Source organism: Solenopsis invicta, chromosome 9, assembly GCF_016802725.1.
Source record: "Solenopsis invicta isolate M01_SB chromosome 9, UNIL_Sinv_3.0, whole genome shotgun sequence".
NCBI classification, from domain to species: Eukaryota; Metazoa; Arthropoda; class Insecta; order Hymenoptera; family Formicidae; genus Solenopsis; species Solenopsis invicta.
Genome location: NC_052672.1, coordinates 12,952,637 through 12,975,038, shown reverse-complemented (window position 1 = coordinate 12,975,038; position 22,402 = coordinate 12,952,637). Strand labels below are relative to the sequence as shown.

Genomic DNA, 22,402 nt, shown 5'->3' with positions numbered 1-22,402 from the left:
AATGCAAATTCATTGAATTTGAATTGAACCAGCTGCAGACCAAATTTCGTTATTATTAATGACCGTGCAAAGTGTACATGTAAATAAAGTTTACACGTTGATACACATTCTATTAACTCGCGTCGATTCAGAAGAAACTCGATCGTTACACATGAAATTACCACTACAATAGTATACACGAATTTATCGCAACAAAAGAAACTTCTTTTTTTTTAAATTGTTTCATTTATCGCCGTATCTCTGCATTGTCACCTAATTTACTAAAATCACTGCAAGCAAATTAGCAGCAATTGAACTTGTCTTTTCTCTTTTATTTTAAACGATATCCATCGTAACGTACTTGCTATACCGCTTCATAATAACGTATTACCTAATACAACAGATAGTCAATAATGAGAGCAACATTTATCCGACTCAACGAAGGCATAGCTAATTGAAGTATTTTTTAGTATAAAATTGATTACGTAAACGTCATACCGAGTTTCCAAGATTCCGCGTACTAGTTTCCTCAGACAAGACGCGATATTCCGTTGTATTCCGGACCCCGGGAAAACGTTATGTTATCGTTTTCCGCACGTGTAACTGCACCGGAAGATATTACATTATACGCATAATTCGAATAATTTTCCAATGTGCACGCTTTTTGATTTGTTATTGTAACATCAAACACTATTTTTCGATATCGTCGTGCTCTTCTGCTTTATAACAAGCCTCAAACTTTATAACTAAACTCGAACAAGCGGCACGAGTTGGGTAATAGCTTTGATTTGTTCCGCGCGACAACTTTCATTAGTATCATTTTTTATGTAAGCACTGAAAACAAGAGTTTGGCAATAATAATGAAGCTTTGGCGAAATAATTTCAATTAAATGTTTGCTTAATATAATCAAATATTTAGTAATATTTTGTAATTATGTCAAGAGTAACCAAATATAATAATAGTAACCTATCGATTATTAAATGGTTATCAAACAGTTACTAAATATTATTAAATATTATAAACTCTTTTTTCAGTGTGACATCCAGGGCTGGGTAAAGTACTTTTTCAATTGCATATAAAGTGTCAAAAAATTTCAATAAAATAAATTTAAAATGCAAAATGTAAAATGGGTTTTTCAAATCTATTTGATTAAATGTAAATTGAGTAAATAAAATTTTTTTTACATTTACTACTAGTACTTATTTGGGTATATATACATTTTATAGCTTTATTTGATAAGTGCGTTGTTTGCTTTGAGCATCAATTATTTTTTACTATTAGTGTTTTTAGAAGTAAAAGTCAAGGTTGTTTTATTTCTTTCGATTGGTTTGATACATAATAATGGAACGACGAGCAAGTTGCCGTTCACAGAATTATTTCATTCTTGTTCCTCCTGAAAGTTAAATAAGAACAAATGATGCTCGCGAACATTAAGTTCAATGTAGCTATAGAAGAAATTGTGTTTGGCCAACCACAGAACTTCACTCTTCTTACGTGCCAATGATGCTAGAGAAAATTTGTGTGAGCACTTAGAAAAACCTATATAACCCGTTTTACAAACGGTTCAATATACATATACATATATATTTCCAATTCAAATGTAAAATGGAAATGGTTTAAAAAAAAAAAACATTTAAAATAGACAATGCAAAATGCCATTTTTATTTCAAATATATATTTAAAGTGAAACTATTTTGAACGTTAACCCAGTTCTGGACATATCTACATGTAATTAAACGATAATTAATGTTAACGTACTAGAATGTTATTCTGTCATTTGTAGCTGCTAAAATCACGTCTCTCACGAGATTTTACAATGAAATTGCATACGGTGACCAATAGCTTCTACCGACGGTTAATTTCATAATAATTCCGACTTTCATTGAGAAGCTTTTTTTTATAAGTGATCAATCGTGTGCCACGCATAGCCGCGTAAGTTTTACAGTTACTCTGAATGAACTAAGCGTGACGATAAGCTTTTACGTACAATCGCGTCGTCAATATAAAACACGAATACACGTTGCTCAATTATAGATTATATATTTACAGTGTTTTCAAAGTACGAAGATGTCGATTATCTCGTTCGTCGAATAACTGCTGAGAAAGTACCAATGAAAAGTACCGGCACATTTTGAAACAAACGTAAACTTTTGTAATTTTTTTCCTTTACGTTGCTTCACGTTCCTTTTGGTTTTTATTTGCATCTTTGATCGTGTACGTGTATATATTTTTATTTATCGATTATATTTGCACATCTATGGATGTAAATTAATCTAAAGTTATGTAATTATTCAATAGATTTTTGTTAATAGACTTTGCTTAATTATCCTACTTACGACATTCTTTCTTAACTCGTGCCGCACGTATTCGCCATTAGATCAAACTCTGTTATTATTTTATGGATTTTCGCAAAGTTATTTGCGAAATTCCGTCAATTATTGCTGCATTCGCGACCTTTTTGCAGATTTATTTGAGAAATCTGCGTTAACTATTGCAAGAGCAACACGAATGCTCGTTCACCTAAAAAGAGACAGGATATGGTGTGTAAATTTTCAGATCATTATTATATTTTCTGCACTATTAAGAGTTTTAACAACAAATAATTTTCCAATAATTTTGCAATTTTCTAATTCTCATTCCATTATATTGTTGAAAGAAGTAATCGTACAAGTTCTCTTTACTTATTATCAAAATTATCGTATTCTAAGAAATATTTACTGTATATCGAAACACGATAAACGTAAAGGAAAACAGTTTAATTATATGTTACGTAAATATTTATTAGAAAAAAATAAACTTTGATTGGAATTTTTTATTTAATAATTAAAGTTAAATTCAATAAAATATGATTATTAGAAAAAATTAATTACGTGAAATTTATGAATGTAGAATTTAAAAAAAAATCGTAAATGAATTATACGAATTGACTTTGAGTTTTCATCAAAAGCTTCGAATAGCAAAGATATCCTACTATTGAGATAAATCGTCCGAGCGCGAAAACAAAGCGTAAATGACAGGCACTTGATATACGTAAGATTAAAGATACATGAATCGATTATCGCAAGGATTATCAGCGAACGCGAGAGGATAAGGTGACAGGTGAAAAATTAACGGGATCGTTACGCGCCGATATAAATCAGTCCACTCATTTTCCTACTTCAGGGTCGCAGTGCGAACGAGCTCCCGACAGGATGGAGTCCACCTGAGGAGGAAGTTTCTTACATCTGCGCGTTTACAAATCAGTTCAACACGCGTCCCGTCCGAATTGCACGCCTCGTCTAGCCCGCCGATCCCTCACGGAGGATCGCATCATGGCCAAGTACAACGTCAACGAGGAATACGATATGGAGAACCGCAGGGAGGTCACGCTCACCGGCTTCAGCAGCAACGCGCTCGACGACGTTCTTCGCAGCAACAATAACGAGCCGAACACGTTGAACGGTAATCCCAGCAGTGCTCACGCCATCACCAAAGACGCGAAGATTGTTAATCTCGAGGGTGAGTCACTACTGTTTATTATTGCATTTATTTAATTTCACAGAAAACAGACATTTTGTATTTGTGTTAAAACTTTATTACAATTTTTAAATAGAATTTTTAATATAAAAATGTTAATTTAACGTAATGTAATTGTGTTGATTGGATATTTTATGTTAAATTGATTTTTACATTTTTTAGCAATAAAATAACATAATTTATGTATAAGTAAACAAATAACGAAAATAATGTAATTTTAAACTCATAAATTCTAAAATAAATGAATAAAATTGTATATATTTGCTTCATTTACTCGTAGGCCTTGTAGCAGCAGTAAGCGCTGGCGCCTAACCATTTGTGCAATTATATATGACTGCTGCACAATAAATTAAATTAAATTAATTAAGTTAAATATCAATATATTATAAATATTAATTTATTTATATTTACTGAAAAAATATGTTTCCTCAATTTGTTTCCAAATTGTGTCAAAGTGATACATATTTTATGTTAATTTTTTATATATTATGTTATTTTTCAACATGTTTATCTTGTTAAATTAACACAAAAAAATTGAGTGGACCGTTTGGGATATAAGATGTACGTTAAATTTAACACAAATTTTTCAACTGTACGGGCCTTAATCGCGCGTGAAAAAATTGGTCTTAAAATTTATTTCTATTACTGAAAAAACTAAATAAGTTTGAAACATGTATCATGATTTAGATGTATTTTTTTTTAATATATAATTAATATTTAAATTAATGTTAAATTACGCGTTACCATTCTACTGTTCTTTTTAAATGGTTATTTGTTTTTATATTTTTGTGGTACATTCTGCAAGAATACAACATCTTGAAAAAATATTAAAAATAAAATTACACATTGCGAGATGTTGAACTAAAAAAAAGTGCCTCCATATTTTCTCTTACATTCAGAACAAATGAGAGACAGGAATTATAATGTTTCAATCAAGCTTGATTACATCTGTGTATAATTGTAATTGATTCGAGCAGAACGAGACACGATAACGTCAAGATGAATTATGAATGATCGAAAAGTGACTTTAAATGATCATTTCGGAGTTACTTTAACGTCATTTTGCTATCATGATGACTTTTGCCTGGATGAGAAATTTTGGCCTAACGGTAAACGTATTCCGCGAAAGCAAATCGCGAGCGCGGCGTGAACTCATCGATGACGCGCGGGAAAATATTGCCGGTGTACGATGTATGCAAAAGTGAGCTAGGGAATAATTGGCGTGTGATTCAACGCGCGCGGGATATCGTGCCGTGCGGCGGAGATGCGGGACGGCGCGGAAACATCGAACAAAAATTTGCAAAAATAATCCGCGCACCGTACACCGACCTTCACTTTCACGGTTGAACGGTCGTTTTTTTTTTATAACGTTTTACAATATTTGCAATCGGCGAAAAATTGTTTCAAGGCACATTGCCTTCATTCGCATCGCGCATGTGCACTTATGCACGCACATAACGCCGTGGCGACTCTTTCGTTGCAAATAATTTTTTTTTACGCAAATATACGAGTATGCACATCTGTCGACACTTTCTTATAAGATTTATAGATTGTTGACGACGAATTACCAGAATGCTACAGATTTTTCTTACTGCACAAAAACCAAGTGCAGTCAACAATTCAATAAATACACGTTTGCGATCGGAATATTTCTTAATCCTTTAATGGTAAGAATTTTTAATATTCAGTATGGTGAGTCACATCCAACTTTATATCTGATCAATGCACAGAATGCGTAAAACAAGTCAATAATAACATAAAATTGTTCTTCCTTTGAATTCTTTATAAATAGATTAGGATCTTCATCATTAAACTTAATTTATAATAAGAAGATTATTAAATAGAAGGTATTCAAGAAAACACTATAGCACTGTTTAAGATTTTTTTCCCCAAATATACTAAGTCTATTTAATTCAAAAGTTATTAGAACTATTTAAAAAAACTATTTTATTTCATGCAAGTAATATTTACTTAAAACAAATATTATTTGTTCGAGGTAAATAAATTATTTGAATAGTACACGGTTGGAAAATATGTGCTAAATTCACACAAGAAATATACTTTGATACAATTTGGAAGCAAATTATGAAAGCATATTTCTTCAGTAAAATTAACTCAGTTAAATTAATTAATTTAATAATAAATTAATTCAGTAAATAAATTAATTCAGTAAAATTTACAATGTGTTGACACGTACATTTTATTCAATTATTTTAGAGTTCACGTTTCAAAGCTACATTATTTCTATATTATTTGTTCATTTACCCATAAATGTATTATTTTAACACTGATAAGCTTTTAAGAAGCATTGAATATCAATTTAACACAAAATATTTAAATAACGTAATTACATTATGTTAAATTAACACTTGGACATGTTAAAAATTTAGTAAAAAAATTTCAACAAGGACCGTTTTTAACATAAATACAAAATGCTCATAATACATATTTATTCGAATCGAGTGGTCTTTTCTGTAGCCATCAGCGTACTTACTCCGTTCGCAGTTTCGTTCATAAATTCGATGTCAACGCGCTGATATATTAGTGCGCAAAAAGACATATATTTCGAAATACAATAACCACTTTGCAAGGAATAACGTTTGCATTGCGGAATAGTAACTCTACACGTGCAACAATCGATGCTGGTTACATCAACTCTTTTCAAAGCTTATTTCGTTTCATGCACAAAAACATTTTGCGTCTACGGCATCTCAATCGCGAGCATATCGCGCGCTCTAAATAAATCATTATCTCCTATTCTCCCTCTCCTAGATCGCTATCGACATCGATACTCGTATTCACTTTTACAAATAACCTCGCTCGTGCGATAGTACGAGATGATAATCAATATAGCAGAAAAACTGATATATTCGCGAATTGTTAAAGGTGAAATTCAAAACGACGCGCTTTCTAATAGTTTTATAACAAAGAAAATATTAATAATTGGCTTCAATTAAAGTTAAACACAAAGCGATTTTAAGCAAAAAAAAAAATCAAACACGTTATAAAATTTTAGTTTGTTATTGTCTACGTTTCGATTAATGATAAATAGCTGCATGTGGGTAATGAGATGCAGTCTCATCGAATATACAATGAGAGGCAATTGAATTGTTCACGGACGCGATTCGTCGCCCAATTCTAATTTTAATTAAAAAGCTGAACGTTAATTAATTATTATAATAGCATAATGTACCGCTGTGCGAATGCTCTTTGTAAATTCCACGCTGTAGATTTCCACTCACGTTTGATTACGTTTTCACCGCTAAAATAGCATTTGCGTGATATATTTTCTGATACTGATTAATTGACAATTAAGTGCCGATAAACTGCTTACGTAAATCGCAAAGTAGTATCGTGCCATGAATAAAAGAATCATAAAATTTAATTTTTTTCCTGTAAAAATATGAAATTCACGGAAATTAGCATCTCATTCAAGAAATAATACAGAAGGCGTTAGAGATTTAATGATATCCTTGGATTCCGTGCGTCGCAATTCTCGAAGATGCGACGGAAATTAAATCCAATTTGCTTCGTATTCTAATTTAATCCACATTAATTGTGCTTATTCTGTCTAATTCTAGTTATAGCAGTATCTGGTGAGAATAAATGTTAAAATGAAAAAAAGATACTACTTTGCTTCTTTTTTCTACACACGTAGACAAAAAGCCAACATTATTTGTTATTATTTGATTTTAAATCCATTTAAAATTATTTTGATGATTAAAACGATTTTAAATGTTTCTAATGACAATTTTTTAAAATAGAATATATGTAATATATCTATTTTTTTATATTTTTGTAAGGTATTTATTTTATTATAAAAATATTAAAAAATAATTCAATACGTTTATGTAAATTTTTTTAAATCTTTTTAAACAATATAATTTTATTCGAAAAATTCTTTTGATTCTATTATTTTAAAAATAACTGAATGTATTTAAATCACACACACAAACATAAATTTCTGTAAAATATATCTTCAGTAATTCGTCCAGTGTCGTAAAGTACAATTTCGTGTAAAATCTGGAATAAGAATAACACGTTGAATTTTTTGATGCCACCTTGCACCTCGAGCGTTATTTTCTTGTACTTGAAAAGGTCAATACATCCGCCTGTCAAATAAACTCGAACATATTTCTTGATCGTTTGCTTATGGTGCTTATGCATTATCATAGATATTCAGCACGCAGTATTACGATGTGCGAAGAATAATTTGTCTTGCCATATTTGTTTATTTGACTTATTGTTTGAAGTTTCTTGAAATTTTCGGCTAAAATTAAAAGCACGAATGATTTTACGAGGCGACACTGATGAGCGCAAAAAAATAAATTATAGTTAATGCGTTAACATAATGACAGTAAATAATACTTGATGCAAAGTGGAAGTACGTTATTATATCCTGTAATGGAGTCGCTTCTTTGTATGACACTTCGTAATTGTCACCTATTGTGAGTAATTTCTAAATGTCGGCTCTTCGTGCGCAAATATATCACATCCACTTTTCTCACATCGTATTTTTCAAGTCATGAGACTTCAATAAATTTCGTCAGTTTAGGAAGATTTAAACTAAAATAATATTTAAATAATTAAATAATTAAATATAATTAAATAACTTTGAATAAAAAAAAACTCTGTGCAAAATATACTAAAAGATTTTTGAGAAATTACGAGATTTCTTTGTGAATATATTCTTTTTATTAACACATGTGTATTATTTAGAACATGTATATTTTGTTAATTTTAAGTACCACAAGATTCTGGCAGGAATGCTCTATGTACATCCGGTAGAAGGTGGCTCTACCGACGGGCTAGAAGGTCTTGCAGGAAAAAACTACTATTCAAAAGAATACCGATCCTAACGTGGCTGCCAAATTATCGGAAAGATTACATAGTGAACGATCTAGTAGCTGGTATTACTGTAGGCCTCACCGTCATCCCTCAAGCCATAGCGTACGCTAACGTCGCGGGAATACCGTTACAGGTAAGCAGATGTATAATCAAAATACAAAATAATTTTAAGTAAAAAATATTAAAATACCCGAGAAATGTTTTATAATTTTATTAAAACGTATTATTTCTACAAAAGTAATGCTATCAGAAAATTAAATCAGGAGTAAAAGAATTATGCTAGAAAGTGTAATTTCGTTACTTCATTTCAAATTAAAAATGCTACGTTCAGTGAGGTAAAATATAATTGCATATTGTACTTTTAAATTTTATGTGCAGGACTTTTTGTCATTAAAAAAATTTCAAAAGCATGGCAAGACCATGTATTAAATACAATGAAAGTAAAATCATTGATCAAAAGTAAAAAAAAAAAAAAACGTTTAATGTAGAAAAATTGACTTTTTTGTATCCCTTGAGAATAATGTCTGGACTATAATGTAACAATTTATTATTAATAATAATTATTAATAATATTGGGACTACTGATAAATTCAAGATGTGAGATTTGACCCTCTCTCTCTCTCTCTCTCTCTCTTCTCCTTCTCTTTTAATAAAAATCGACAAAATATCCATCAACGTAGAAGATCATTTAGCAGACCTTATCATGTAATGATTATGAATAAGCATATTTGAGACTGACAACTAGAACGAAAATTATTTGTTTGCTCGTCTCTTTTTGTCTATTTTTCTCGCTTTTTTCCTACTTTTTTGAGAGAATGTCACAACACGTAATTTTAAAATATCTAAAATATACAAACAGTAAATCCGGTATTTATTTATATACAAGAAACTGATCATATAGTGAACTGGATGATATCAAGTGGACTATTTTAATATTTTATATTTCAAATATTTCTTTCTCTCCCTCTCTGTTGTATTTTAAAAAAAGTATTTAAAATAGAAGTCTTTTTCATGGTTGTTTATAAAAAAATATAAAAAAATATGCGGTCTTTATAAAAAAATGTGATTCTTATAGCATGCGAGTTTCATGTTAATAATGTCAATATTATTAATAATAATATAAAAAAAAATTTTACTTTTGAACAGTATGGGCTCTACTCGTCTTTCATGGCCTGTTTCGTATACACAATTTTCGGCTCTTGGAAAGACGTGCCTGTCGGGCCAACCGCAATCATCGCGATTCTAACGAGGGAAACTTTACAAAAGGCCCACCTAGGACCTGATTTCGCCGTATTGTTGTGTTTCGTCTCGGGCTGCGTCTCCTTATTAATGGGCATTTTGCAATTAGGTAATATTATAAAGATCAGAATATTTTATTAAAAAAACGAAATAAACGTAATTTGTGAATTATCGCATTTATAATTGCTTTCAAATTAACAGACTTTATTGTACAACATCTTTTCGTTTCATTTTTATCTAATTTTTTATTTAATATATTTTATTACTTGATGTATATGGTATATATTTTTATTTTATATATTGTTATTTATGATATTCTTTCTACGATATTAGGCTTCTTACTGGATTTTATATCGGGGCCAGTATCCGTTGGTTTCACGTCGGCGGCGTCGATTATCATTGCTACCAGTCAAGTAAAGGATATTCTTGGACTCAAAGTTTCCGGTACCAAGTTCGTGCAGGTCTGGCAAAGTATCTTCGAGCATATCGGCGAGACGAGAGGCTGGGATACCGCTTTGGGAATTGTCTGTATAATCGTTCTTCTACTTCTCCGAGTAAGCACTATTGCATTTCAGTACAGTTTAACTTACCTGTTGTTTCGGTACTTAAACAGTCAGGTCCGGCCACGATACGGCTGAGTCTCCTTCTCTTATTCATTAGGACCTACAGATTTAAAATTGCATTGAAATTAAATAATGTTTGAAGTGTGCAATTCCAATTTCTAATTTCGTTTTTAGAAACCGGTAGAGAATCAATTAAATCTTGATCAATTTTTTATCATTTATAATTTTTGTTTATATAAACATCGATCATTGAATTCAACGAAATAATATAAATAGTATATAATATATAAATAATTTTTATATTTTAATTTTCTAAAAAAATGATTTAAAAAAAAATTGATTTTAGAAAAAACTGAAACTGTGACGTATTTTTTATTTATTTTATTTAAAAAAATTACATTTCTTTACCAAATTAGGATAAACAAGTTCTTTAATTAATTAATTATAAATTAAATTGTTTTTGTTACTTTATTGTTAAAAATTACATACCTATGCTAAAATATAAAATATGCTAATACTTTTAAGAATTTTTACGATTAGGAAAATTATTCAGGGATATTTTTATTTTTTAATAAAAAAAAAAAATAATAAGAGAGGATGAAGAATATAAGCAGAATTTTTCACTTGTTTTAGAAAGTGAAGGATATACCAGTAGTTCCGAAAAATACTAAAGTACCGTCGCGACTTCAACAACTTATCACGAAGTCGTTCTGGCTTATCTCCACTGCCAGAAACATTATCGTCGTGATCGTTTGCGCAATAATGTGTTATCTCCTCGAGAAGCACCTGGGAGAATCACCCGTTATTTTAACGGGACACGTAAAGCAAGGGCTTCCGGAATTCAGTTTACCACCCTTCGAAGCTCAGGTCGGGAATGAGACCTACCATTTTATCGATATGATTTCTGCTCTGGGCACTGGCTGCCTAATCGTTCCCATGCTCAGCCTGCTAGAAACGATTTCCATCGCTAAAGCGTTCTGTGAGTAATGAGAATAAAGAATTAAGAATAAAATATTTCTCAATATTGCAAATTAAATCTTTTTATTAGGCAATTAAGTTTAATAAATCTGCAAGTAAAAGTAAAATTGATTTATATAAATCATAAGTAAACCGTGATAATCATTAATATAAACTTATCAATATACATTAAGATCAAAATCATTTAAGGATGAGTAATTAAAGTATCCCCGTATTTTCTTGTTTCGAATAAATTTTTAAAGCGACAAATTGATATACATATAAAATAAATTGCTTTTACCTAAAAACTAATTAATAATTAATTAAAATAATTACTTTTTGTAATTTTTTACCTCAAAAATAATTAAATTGATGTTGCATCCATAGCCGAAGGCAAATCGATAGACGCGACTCAGGAAATGTTGGCGTTGGGTGCGTGCAATGTGGTATCGTCATTTGTGTCTTCAATGCCCGTGAGCGGCGGCCTCAGCCGAGGCGCGGTCAACCACTCGTCCGGGGTGAAGACAACGCTCGGTGGAGTCTACACCGGGCTATTAGTGCTTATATCGTTGCAGTTTCTCACACCCTATCTGTACTATATACCCAAAGCTGCCCTGGCGGCCGTCATCATTGCCGCGGTCGTCTTTATGGTGGAATTCCAAGTAGTAAAGCCAATGTGGCGAAGTAAAAGTACGCCTTCTCTTGCTTAATACAAACGAAATAACTACAGTTATAACAACGGGAACGAAACTAGAATTTGTAAGCAGTCATGAATAAATTAGAGACGTTGTAATAATTTTAAAATGGAATTATAAAAGATCTTTCAAAGAGAAATCAAGATGAACCCACGTGTCTGTAGCATTTTTCGTTAATTATTTTTTTATTATAGTTGGACATCAATTTTTGAATTTTTTTATTAGTTGTTTCTTCTTTTGCATTGCCTTACTCACATTAAATTATGAACAAATAATTAATTTCATCGATTAACTTCTCCGATAAATTTAAATTAAACGTCAATTATAATAATTAAACTAATAATTTTAATGCAACTCATTGTATATTATATCTTTTCCCTTTAATTAAACAATAAAAATCAATAGTTTTATCCATGTTAGCGAAATGATATTGCTTGCAAATAAATATCACTTGATAAGTTAATTAAAGTTTGGTCGAAGTTACTGAGTTTTTTTTTATAAAATCGTGTTATAAACTGCATCGTTATTTTCAGAAATTGATCTCATACCGGCCATAGCCACGTTCTTGTGTTGTCTTTTCATACGACTCGAACTGGGTATCGTTATCGGCATCGGTATAAATCTTTTGTTCCTACTTTATGCCTCGGCCAGACCAACGTTACGAGTTCATAAAGCTACGGTAAGTTTTTGTAGCTCTATACAATATTACAACCATAAAATTGAGAGCAAAAATGCTGTTAAAAAGTAGTTAAAATAAATGCAAAGTGTATATTTGGTAATAGAGTTGTAATTTAGAAAATGTACGTAAGCACATTATCTTTTCTCGTTTTTTATAGAGTATCAGTGGTTGTGAATATCTTGTCATAACTCCGGATCGAAGTCTAGTGTTTCCAAGTGTCGAATACGTACGAGCCGTCATTAGTAAGCAGGGATTACGAGAGGGTACCGCCGTGCCCGTCGTAATAGATTCTACGCATATCCAGGCAGCTGATTTCACCGCTGCAAAGGTGAGTAAATATTCACAAAGGAAAAATAAAATTTGCTCGCTACATTAATTAAACATATCATACCTATCGTCGACTTTCCTCTCTTCAGGGTATCAAAACATTGATAGAGGACTTTACTAAACGGGGGCAGCCATTAATCTTCCATAACTTGAAACCGAGCGTTATCGAGATCTTCAAAGGTGTGAAACCTTCGGGGCTCACGTGCAGTTCCAGCGAACTCGAGCTTAACGATCATCTTAAAGGTAAATCCACTTTTACAGTGGCTTTTCGCTATATATGTATATATTAATATATTCAAATATCACGTGTTTTTTTATTTTAGAATACACGAATGTATCAACCGAAACTCTAAATCGATACTAAAAATGTACAGATGGAAAGAGTTGCGGATTATTCGACATTTTTTTCTTCCCTAGCGAGCATCAGTATTGTTTTATAGTAAAAATACAATGTCATTTTTTTTTCGTTCAAGGCAGTGTTATTGTAAGGTAAACGCTATTTTCAAAAATTAGCTAATTAAATATTTTGTATATATGTACGTATATATATATGTTTACGAGCATAAGTCATTATGAAATTAGCATGCATCTTGTAAATTCATACGATGTACACAGCGTAATATTTTTGTACTTACGAAAGGCGGAAGCCTATATATACTCCCAAAATGCATACTTCCAATTTATTACTCTTACTTTCCGAATTTATTCAAATTAGATAGGAAGTATAGAATAATTCAACGTTATTGGTAATACAGTTAAAAAAATGTTAAGTTTTATACAAAATATAAAAAAAAAGATTAAAAGACGAAAAAAAAACAACAAACAAAACTTTTTAATAATTATTCGTTTTAATAGCTTAGATGATTTTAATTTTTATTTTGATGATAATCTTGACTCTCACAAAGGTTTTTAACTAGTTACTGATATTCAACACTTGTTTGCATACTTGTTAATAATTTTTTAATTTATTTAAAATTTTTTCGATAATGAGCGACTACAACCTTCTTTTATTAATTTTGCGATTCAAAAATCATTTTTTGTCTGTAACACCAATATTAGGTCATCTCTCGTATCTCATTGTGTATTAAAATAAACACAAATTGTGACAGCATTGCATTGTAAATAATTTCACTGTAAATATATAAGAATTCTACAAAAAATATATGTGCATTCGATAAACGCGAGCTGAAGAGATATACATACCTTGAAGAATCAATTATTTCAAAGTATCGTACAATTGTTAACGTATGATAATATAAAATATATACATGTATATTTAAGAAATTAACATTAACACTAGTTGACGCTGATTTCTCGAGCACCTCCGAAAGGAGTCGCTATGTAGAACGCAGGTGTGCCGGGATATCTACAAACGGAAATTATTTTAACATTTATATATAAAACAAAATAAAGCTTAACTTAATACAAACGGAAAGGACACTAACTTCGCTTTTATATGTTGGATCGTTTTGTCAACCGTGTCCTTTCTCAACAGAGTTACGGTGCAACCACCGAAACCCGCGCCCGTCAAACGACTTCCTAACACTCCGTCTACCTCTCTGGCCGCCGAGACCAGCGAATCAAGCTCCTTGGACGAAACCTCGTAATCGTCGCGTAATGAATCGTGACTTTCATTCATTAATCGTCCAAATTGCTGAAAGTCACCTTTCTCGAGCGCCACCGCAGCGTCCAGAGTTCGTTGAATTTCCGTGATTACGTGACGAGCTCTTTTCACCACGCGATCGGATGCATTTCGCGATGTTAACGCTAAAAACACGTTAGTATACCATATGTAGAAAAACGAAGAACGATAGCTATGTTAATTTATTATTATCATTGTATTAAAATTTATATACACTAAGAAAAAGTTGTTGATTTAAAAAGATATTAGTTCATTCAACTAAATGCGGCGGTCACGGGCTGTCAAGCAAACATTTGTTGATTTAAAAAAGTGCGTGTTGAAATAAGTACAGATATTTATTCGAATTATTACCATGTATTTGACTCAAATAAATAATATTTGAATCAAATAATTCATAAACAACTAAACGCATTTAGTTCAGTTAACAACTTTTTTTTCTCAGTGTATAAAGTGATTACTTAATAAAATAAAAAATTTAGATAAAATGATTCACTTGATAATATAAAATTTAGATAAAGATATTATAAAATTAAAGAATAGAGACATATACGTGTATACCATTTTTTGATCATTACCTAGGATATCATTTATATTTGCATCTCTTAAACTCTTCTTGCCCAACAGTTTCGCAGCCTCGTAACAACAATCTCTGCGCTCGCAATAGGCACTTGAGCTCAGTTTGTGCGGTGCGTTCGAATTTGTTATGAGAAAAACGTAGTTATCTATGTGCAGCATCGGTATTTGCTTAGTGACAAGATTACGACAATCGAGCAAAAGGGCGCAACCTTTCTTGCCCATAGCTGAGATAAATTGATCCATTATACCGCAGGGTACCCCAGCAAAATCATGCTCTGCTTTTTGACACGCTAAAGCCTATATATAAAATAGTATATTCATATATAATCATACATAATTATATGTTGTGAAAATATTATATCATATTAATATTTATCCATATATACAAAAAATCTTTAAAAAATTTTTTGTCCTCAAAAGATTTTTACAAAGAATTTATTCAAATATTAGAAAATAAATCTTAATAATTTCTTGATTTTTCAGATATTTTAATATTTTGCGACTCAAAAATTTTTTATGTACATATCACACCGCAATCATTGCTTTTTACAATCGTCAGATAATAAATGCCCTGACATGCTAATCAATGAATTATTTGCTGCCATAATTTAATACGTCGATAAATGGAAATTTTATTTATAAATTTCATTGTGCTGCTGGACTCAAAATAACATTATCAGCAATTATTTGTTCTTTAAAAAAATATTACGTAATATCATATAATATTATTACTGTTATAAAAAGCTATATGATCAGCAGTTACCTTCTGTTCCGGTTTCTCTGGTTTTTTTCCGCTCAAGATCTCCAAGAAGGTGTAAGTGGCTACTTCTAAAGCCGCAGAACTACTGAGTCCGGAGCCCGCTGGGACAGTCGATACAATTACGGCATTGAACGCGGAGACGTCACCTGAAATACGTATTGGCTGATTGCGTTATATACGGTGTCCTGGGACTATCGTAGTTGTGCAGGATTTAAACTCACCTTTCTTTTCAAACATTTATTAAGAATAATAATTGCTTTCGATTTTCTAAATAAATTATATATAATAATAATGACAAATGTACTTACAAATAAAATTGGCGATGCATCCTTTTATATAGTTTGCCCATTTTGGCTCCCCTGGTTTTATATCAGTCCGACATCCGGCTTCGAATTCGAATTCGTTTACAGTGCCGACTACGTCACTCAAAGAAAAAATTCTGGTTTTTTTACCAGGATGAGACTTTCCGACTATCACCGTGACCATTGGCAGTGCCTGATAATCATTATATTTCAAAATTATTAAATGTTTCATTAACGACAGATGATAGCTTTACCATCAAACGACGGCGAAGCTTGATCAAATTAATAAATCTGTATTTGTTAAATAAATTATATAAAATAATTGTTAAATAATTTTGTTATGCAAGATAGCAAGGATTACACAATTACTATTCCTCAAATAGTAGAGTAAAAGATACGAACTCTAAAAAAAACCTTTTTAATTAATAAGAATACAACGACAGCTTTCACAATCGATAATGTCTGTGTATATTATTGAATTACATCAATATTTTATTGCGGCGTTTTATTGATTCATGTCACCTCAGTGGTGTTTAAATTGTGCCAAAGAGACGCAGCAAACGGACGTTTGACAAATAATAAAGAATTTAATCATTTGCATGTTAATTTGAACATTCTCATAAAAATTTAATTATATAGATTTATATAATTAATAAAATTGTTTAAAAGCATCATATAAATACTTTATCGGTCAAAGTGCTTATATTATAATATATTATAATATATTATACATATATACTTTTCAGTTAGATATTTCCTTACGTTTTGCAATCTTTAAAAAGCTTCAGAGTAGTGCAGGTAATCGAATTCATTAGAAATCTTGTTTACATTCTTTAGTTATGTAATCGACAGTGCAGTGTGCGGAAAAAACCGCAAAAATTTTTGCCCTGATATTCCAATGACGCAAGTTAAGTTTATGATGATAATATAATGATGTAATTATAATGATAATGCAATCTACACATAATTAATTGTGATTCTCATAAATTAAGATCGATATCTTTGGATAATATTTAAATTTACTTACATTATGTTTTCTGCATTATACGCATTAAAACATTTAGTGTTTCAAGAGGAAGTAGAGATCAAAGATCAAAAGAATAGAGAGACTAAAGAAAAAGAAACTAGAGAAATCTTTTATTCGAGAAGCGATTTGTTTCGTGTTACGCTTTTTGTAAGTTTTCGTGCTTAGGAACGAAATTAAATAATAAAAATTGTATCAATAGTGAGTATATATTGTTAATAATAAAAAGTGAAATACGAACGATTCGAGTAAAGAGAGTGCGAATTTTGGAAGCGTGAATTTTTTGTGTACGTTACAGAAGAGATTTATTACCATTGGCAGTACAAAACCATCATTGTAGTCAGTATGCTCGCCAATCAAGTTAACGCGTCCTGGTGCGTACACGCAAATGGAGGCCTCCTCGCCGAATTTCTCAGCGAAGGTCCGCAACGCCTTCACCTTAACACTGTCGACATCCGGGAGCGATGCTGCCATATCGAAATATCCTTTAAATTACCTTTGCACTCGACGAAACGTGATCTACGACGGAAATGGGGATTAAGCGAGACTGATAACCAACGCGGTCAACAGTCGTGAAGATACTGATGCTAATATAAATCTTACGTGATTAGGGGACAGGAACGACGTCGTTATCAGCGGAACCTCTTTGGCTATACGCGCTTCAATGTAGAAACTTGAGTTCAACGATACATCACGGTGCTCTTTGCTTGCAATATCACATGTAAGTAAAATTGTAAAATATTATTGTACACGTTCCTTTTACTGCACGACATTCTCGAGACATCTTTAGAATATCCTTTAGAACGTACGTTATCTGGAACAAAAGATAAAAAAAATATATAAATTTCTAAGAACTTTAAAAAATGTATAATATTCTAAGAATTTTTTAATATATCTAATATTTTTAAGAATTTTTAAAATTTATGACGACTTCTTAAAATGTATCTTGAACTTTTGCAGAATTTATAAGTTTTCTTCGGAAATTATAGAATAAGAAATCTTGGAATATTTCAAGATTATATATATTTTGGAACACTTTATTAATATTTTTGAAGTGTTAAATTATAAATCATTAAAAAAATTGAGAATTTTTCTAAAAAAGTTATAAAATGATTTGGAATTTGTTAAGAATTTAAACTAATTTTAAGAAAAAACGTAATAACGTTTTATCTCAAAATTATCTTTAAATTCTTATCAAATTCCAAATCATTTTGTAACTTTTTAAAAAGATTCTCAATTTTTTTTATAATAAATAACGTAATAATTTTAAAACAAAGTTTCACCAGGAATAGTACAGAACGCAATATAATTTCATCCTTTTTCAAAGGTAACAATGATGATATGATTTATATCATTTTATTGCATGTAATTAAATACTTTTTTTGTATAACGTCTATAATAGTTCTAACGTTTAAATTCTATATATTAAAGCAAAACATATAGCAGTCACAATTAAATTATGTTGATTAGGAATAGTATTCTACTCTAATATAAATTTTTCTCAGAATTTGTCATATAATTTTTTATAGTTTTTTAGAATTTCTATGTAATTTTATAATTTTTTCAGATTTTTTAATACAAATTAGTACATTTTTCAAAAATTATATTCAGAGAGTTTAATTTTCATTTTTTCCTCTGAATATAATTTTCATAATATAAGTATTAATTATAAAATATCCTAAGATTTCTGAGATTTTTTGTTTCCATAATTTCTGACAAAATGTTATAATATCTAAAAGTATTTTTAAATTATAGGATGAAAAATCTCAAAATATTTCAGAATTTACATGTACGAAAAATTCCAAAGAAGATGTAGATTTTCTGAGTATTTCTGAAAAATGTTTTAATTCATAAAAAAATTCAAAAAATTTTCATTAGGGTATCCTGTCTAAAATATAATGAGATGTACGGCACAACCTGCCCTGCTTGATACTACTATTTCTGTCTGAATATGATACCAGAATGACGACGCGGCTCACGCAGGAGTCGAATGGAAGGGATGCGCACACAGGAAGACGTGCACGTGTGCGCTTGTAACACATACACATTGGCATGCGTGCCTTCTCCTCGTGCGCGCGTTCTTTTCACTCGAGTCAGTGTTTTTATCAGTTCTCATTTCGCTCTGGTGTCGCAGGATTAAATATTTTACTATAGTATCAAGCGTTACATTACTGAAGCGACAACTGACATCCAGCGAGTGCGATCGAGAGAGGTGCGTAACTTCACTACCACTACCATCACCCCCATCGTCGCTGATGTGTCAAGTGTCACCAGCATGATGCAGGTGTTCCCGCTGACGAGGCCCGTGTCGCAGCGATAAACCAATTTCCCGCGAGGATACGTGGTACTATGGATGCGTCGCGGTCGATTTAACACCAGTATTCCGTGGCGAATGTGCCATGTCGGTCTCGGATCCTCTCGTCAAAGAGCTGAAAGGTAATCTCGCGGTCGAGCAGGTCAGGTTAGACTAATCGTTAAACGTATGTCAGGGGAGCTGTGGCTCCCTTTCCCACCACGAATACACGAGTTTCCTTTTCAAAATTTTCGGACTAACAGCTCTCATTTCAATCATTGCTATAATCTGTTTTACTTTCAAGAAAAGAATTTATTTCTGGCAGAAATTTGCCTTGACAAAATATGTGAAAGATTGTGAAATCATTTTTTTTGTCCTTTCAGGATGGACGCGAAAGCTGATAGAACACGCTGGAGAAATCACTGATGAAAATGCGGATCTGTGTCACTTTTGCAAGTGCTTAGAAAATTGCCTGCAAAAAGGTTTACTGCCTACTCTCGACAGCGTTGGATATTTAAAGGTACCTTATGCGTGGCACTGGTTACAATATGTCGCTGAAAAGAATTACAGGTGATACACAAAGTGATCATCTTGCTCTTTCTTTATCATTCACACTTTCATATATTGCCTGTGATTTTGACATCATTCTGATTTTTAGCGGTTACAATACGTTCCTTTTGGTAGTTGAGCAAGTGAAGCAAAATGCAAAGGTGCATACATCTGCCGGACGACTTCGTCTTCTGATAAGAATATGTCTAGTGCGAAAATGCCTTCACATGCCAGTAGAAATATTGGTGAGATGCCAAATACATTGAATGTACACATTTGTTAATTTGTTGTAGAGATTTATAATTATATCTTTCAGACCAGAATACCAGCTCTAGCTACTGAGTTTTACAACTCGAAGAGCATTTTGGGAGATGACATTTTACGAGAGATACTACTGTCTGTGCTACTGCAGTGCAGCAAGTTTAATTTTAAACTAAATTTAAGAAATGCAACTTTTTTGGATGACACTTGGCAGATGCCAAGATGCGTAGCTTTGGAGCTGGTACCTTGCAAAAGTTTAGGGATTTCTGTATGGTAAGTACTTTTGATGAAGAGAAAAAAAGAATTATGAATCTTATTTGTCACTATTGTAGTTTCACCAACGAGAAGGCATTAGTCGTCAATGTCAACGAGAAATCAGTTGCAGCTGAAGATGTAAGAAAAAGTTCTCTGACTAGCTAACGTAACTTTTTAAAATTATAAATACTCAGTGTTATTTACATGCTATTTGTAAATCAGAATAAAGTCGAAATTGGAGACGTACTGGACGAGATAAACGAGAATGTCATCAATGGTGAAAGCAAGGGGAAATTACGTAAAATTATGAGGAAGGCTAGTGGACAACCGATAATGCTACATATCATTAAGGTGCATATATTACAAATGTTAAGAATAAAATAAAATATAACAGAAATATGTATGCTAATACAATTACTGTGTATTTTCAGCATTACAGCAAAAAATCCTGTGAGCTTTATGAACCAATAGTGCATCTTATAAAACATTCAGGTATTGAGAGCATGAAACCTTTAATACAGTTATCACGATTGGACCAAGTGGAGGAGACCACTAAAAAAAATCAGATCTCTAATTGTAAGTTAAAAAGTAAAACGTTAGGCAGCGGATTTTCCGTAAAATATTGCGGCTCTGTGCATGTCGGTACAGAGGGAGATGTTAAACAAATTGAGAAAGCTATTTGGCGCTTATTGAAGTCTAGAGATGTAAACCAAGTGCCTGTGCGATTTGAATGTTTAGAAATTGGAATTGTGGTAACTCGGGAAACAGACAATCAGGTATATTAATTAATTTATAAACCTAATCAGATTTTTAAAAAATATTGAAAGTCTTAATAGCTTCTATTTTAATTTTTTAAGGTTTTCCAGTTTAATTATTAAATTTAGGATAATTTAGAAAATAAATATTTTGTAATTTATGCGTATTTTAAATTGAACAAAATATTCCTTTTTAGACAATATGCAAACAAAGTTATATGGAAATTTCATCATGTGGACGTACCATCAATATCCCAGACTATTTTGCATTCATCGCAGGGTGAGTTTTATCAAATTAATGCTGGCGTTTTAAAATATGCACATAACTTGTTTGATCCATTACAATTTTCTCTCGTTTTACCTATTTTTAGAGAAACAAATTGTAACCTGGCAACAAAATTTGATGCTTACATCTTTTATCATCAAAATGACATTGAGGTCCAACAAATATTACAGAGTTTGGGACAAGGATTTCAACGTACTCACTTTGCAGTATGAATATATATATATATATATATATATAGATTTAAACTGTACTATTTAGAAAAAAGAATATTGTTACCTTTGTATCTTCCTTGTATTATTTATTAATATTTTTCTGCAGATCTGTAAAACCAAAGAACTCAATAAAATTATCTATAAAAATCATCTATTATCATTACGAATAATCAATTTCTTCCTCAATTATAATTTTTACTAATGTTGTAGATTTTGTTCTTTTACGCTTTTTATATTCATTGTCATGAATCTTGTATGCAAAAGTATACAATGTTATTATTATTAAATACTATTAACAATGATATTCTTTTAATTTAATGACAAATATATAAGTTTTATTTCTTTAGAAAGAAAATGTGATTTTTTCGAAATAAATACAATCAAATAATTTTCGTTTTATGTATCAATATTTACTGATTTCATAATTATCAATATTCACTTCATACTACAAATATCGGAATGTTTTTTTATATTCTTTTTATATTTTTATTTTTTTCATGCGTATATACATACCGATAGTGTATCAATCGCATTTCAATTGCAGTAAGCACCGTACGTGCGCAATAGCGAACGATTGATAGTTAATCAAATTATTATAGATTCCCCGCATTACGTATGTATGTATGTCCTATATATTCAACAATCATAGTATACGAAAATCTAGATGCGATGCATTCATCTCG

The 22,402-nt window shown here is 31.2% G+C and overlaps 3 protein-coding genes across 5 annotated transcripts in view; 2 read left to right on the top strand and 1 right to left on the bottom strand.

Moving 5' to 3' along the window:
* The window catches only part of LOC105198008 (sodium-independent sulfate anion transporter), a 46,776-nt gene extending 32,541 nt beyond the window's left edge, over window positions 1–14,235 (top strand). Inside the window, exons 3-12 of the mRNA XM_011164633.3 lie at window positions 3,143–3,478; window positions 8,242–8,477; window positions 9,491–9,692; window positions 9,917–10,137; window positions 10,780–11,125; window positions 11,491–11,793; window positions 12,332–12,477; window positions 12,635–12,805; window positions 12,894–13,047; window positions 13,128–14,235. Of these exons, the coding sequence (XP_011162935.1) occupies window positions 3,292–3,478; window positions 8,242–8,477; window positions 9,491–9,692; window positions 9,917–10,137; window positions 10,780–11,125; window positions 11,491–11,793; window positions 12,332–12,477; window positions 12,635–12,805; window positions 12,894–13,047; window positions 13,128–13,168 (2,007 nt within the window). The 5' untranslated portion in view covers window positions 3,143–3,291 and the 3' untranslated portion in view covers window positions 13,169–14,235. The remainder of the gene's footprint in view (window positions 1–3,142; window positions 3,479–8,241; window positions 8,478–9,490; window positions 9,693–9,916; window positions 10,138–10,779; window positions 11,126–11,490; window positions 11,794–12,331; window positions 12,478–12,634; window positions 12,806–12,893; window positions 13,048–13,127) is intronic.
* On the bottom strand, window positions 13,742–22,372 carry LOC105198009 (galactokinase). Of its 3 annotated transcripts, XR_850848.3 has the most exons (10): window positions 22,233–22,372; window positions 21,784–21,827; window positions 17,712–17,922; window positions 17,421–17,627; window positions 16,091–16,277; window positions 15,786–15,928; window positions 15,022–15,319; window positions 14,250–14,571; window positions 14,008–14,170; window positions 13,742–13,935 (listed from the first exon to the last, which is right to left on the bottom strand). XR_850848.3 is itself a non-coding variant. In XM_026134682.2 (9 exons), exons 4-9 carry the CDS (start codon window positions 17,580–17,582, stop codon window positions 14,101–14,103), a joined length of 1,182 nt encoding a protein of 393 aa, XP_025990467.2. In that variant the 5' UTR covers window positions 17,583–17,627; window positions 17,712–17,922; window positions 21,784–21,827; window positions 22,233–22,372; the 3' UTR covers window positions 13,748–14,100. The 3 variants fall into 3 exon arrangements, 2 of the variants coding, with proteins under 2 accessions (XP_025990467.2, XP_039309737.1); XM_026134682.2 differs by having other exon boundaries at window positions 13,748–14,170; XM_039453803.1 differs by lacking the exons at window positions 21,784–21,827; window positions 22,233–22,372 and adding an exon at window positions 19,344–19,478 and having other exon boundaries at window positions 13,748–14,170.
* LOC105198010 lies at window positions 19,398–21,871 on the top strand. The gene is made up of 9 exons (XM_011164637.3): window positions 19,398–19,544; window positions 19,785–19,971; window positions 20,060–20,195; window positions 20,267–20,484; window positions 20,544–20,604; window positions 20,689–20,817; window positions 20,898–21,242; window positions 21,419–21,501; window positions 21,593–21,871. Exons 1-9 carry the CDS (start codon window positions 19,508–19,510, stop codon window positions 21,717–21,719), a joined length of 1,323 nt encoding a protein of 440 aa, XP_011162939.1. The 5' UTR covers window positions 19,398–19,507; the 3' UTR covers window positions 21,720–21,871.
* Window positions 22,373–22,402: the final 30 nt, after the last annotated feature.

Excerpts from the sequence above, each read along its gene's own strand:
- LOC105198009 (XM_026134682.2), bottom strand. The coding sequence starts at position 17,582 with ATGGCAGCATCGCTCCCGGATGTCGACAGTGTTAAGGTGAAGGCGTTG. Across the intron at positions 15,929-16,090 it reads ATGCATCGCCAATTTTATTT|GTGACGTCTCCGCGTTCAAT; the intron begins GTAAGTACATTT and ends TACGTATTTCAG. Across the intron at positions 15,320-15,785 it reads CAGAGAAACCGGAACAGAAG|GCTTTAGCGTGTCAAAAAGC; the intron begins GTAACTGCTGAT and ends TTTTATATATAG.
- LOC105198010 (XM_011164637.3), top strand. The coding sequence starts at position 19,508 with ATGTCGGTCTCGGATCCTCTCGTCAAAGAGCTGAAAG. Across the intron at positions 20,196-20,266 it reads ACATGCCAGTAGAAATATTG|ACCAGAATACCAGCTCTAGC; the intron begins GTGAGATGCCAA and ends TATATCTTTCAG. Across the intron at positions 21,502-21,592 it reads TATTTTGCATTCATCGCAGG|AGAAACAAATTGTAACCTGG; the intron begins GTGAGTTTTATC and ends ACCTATTTTTAG.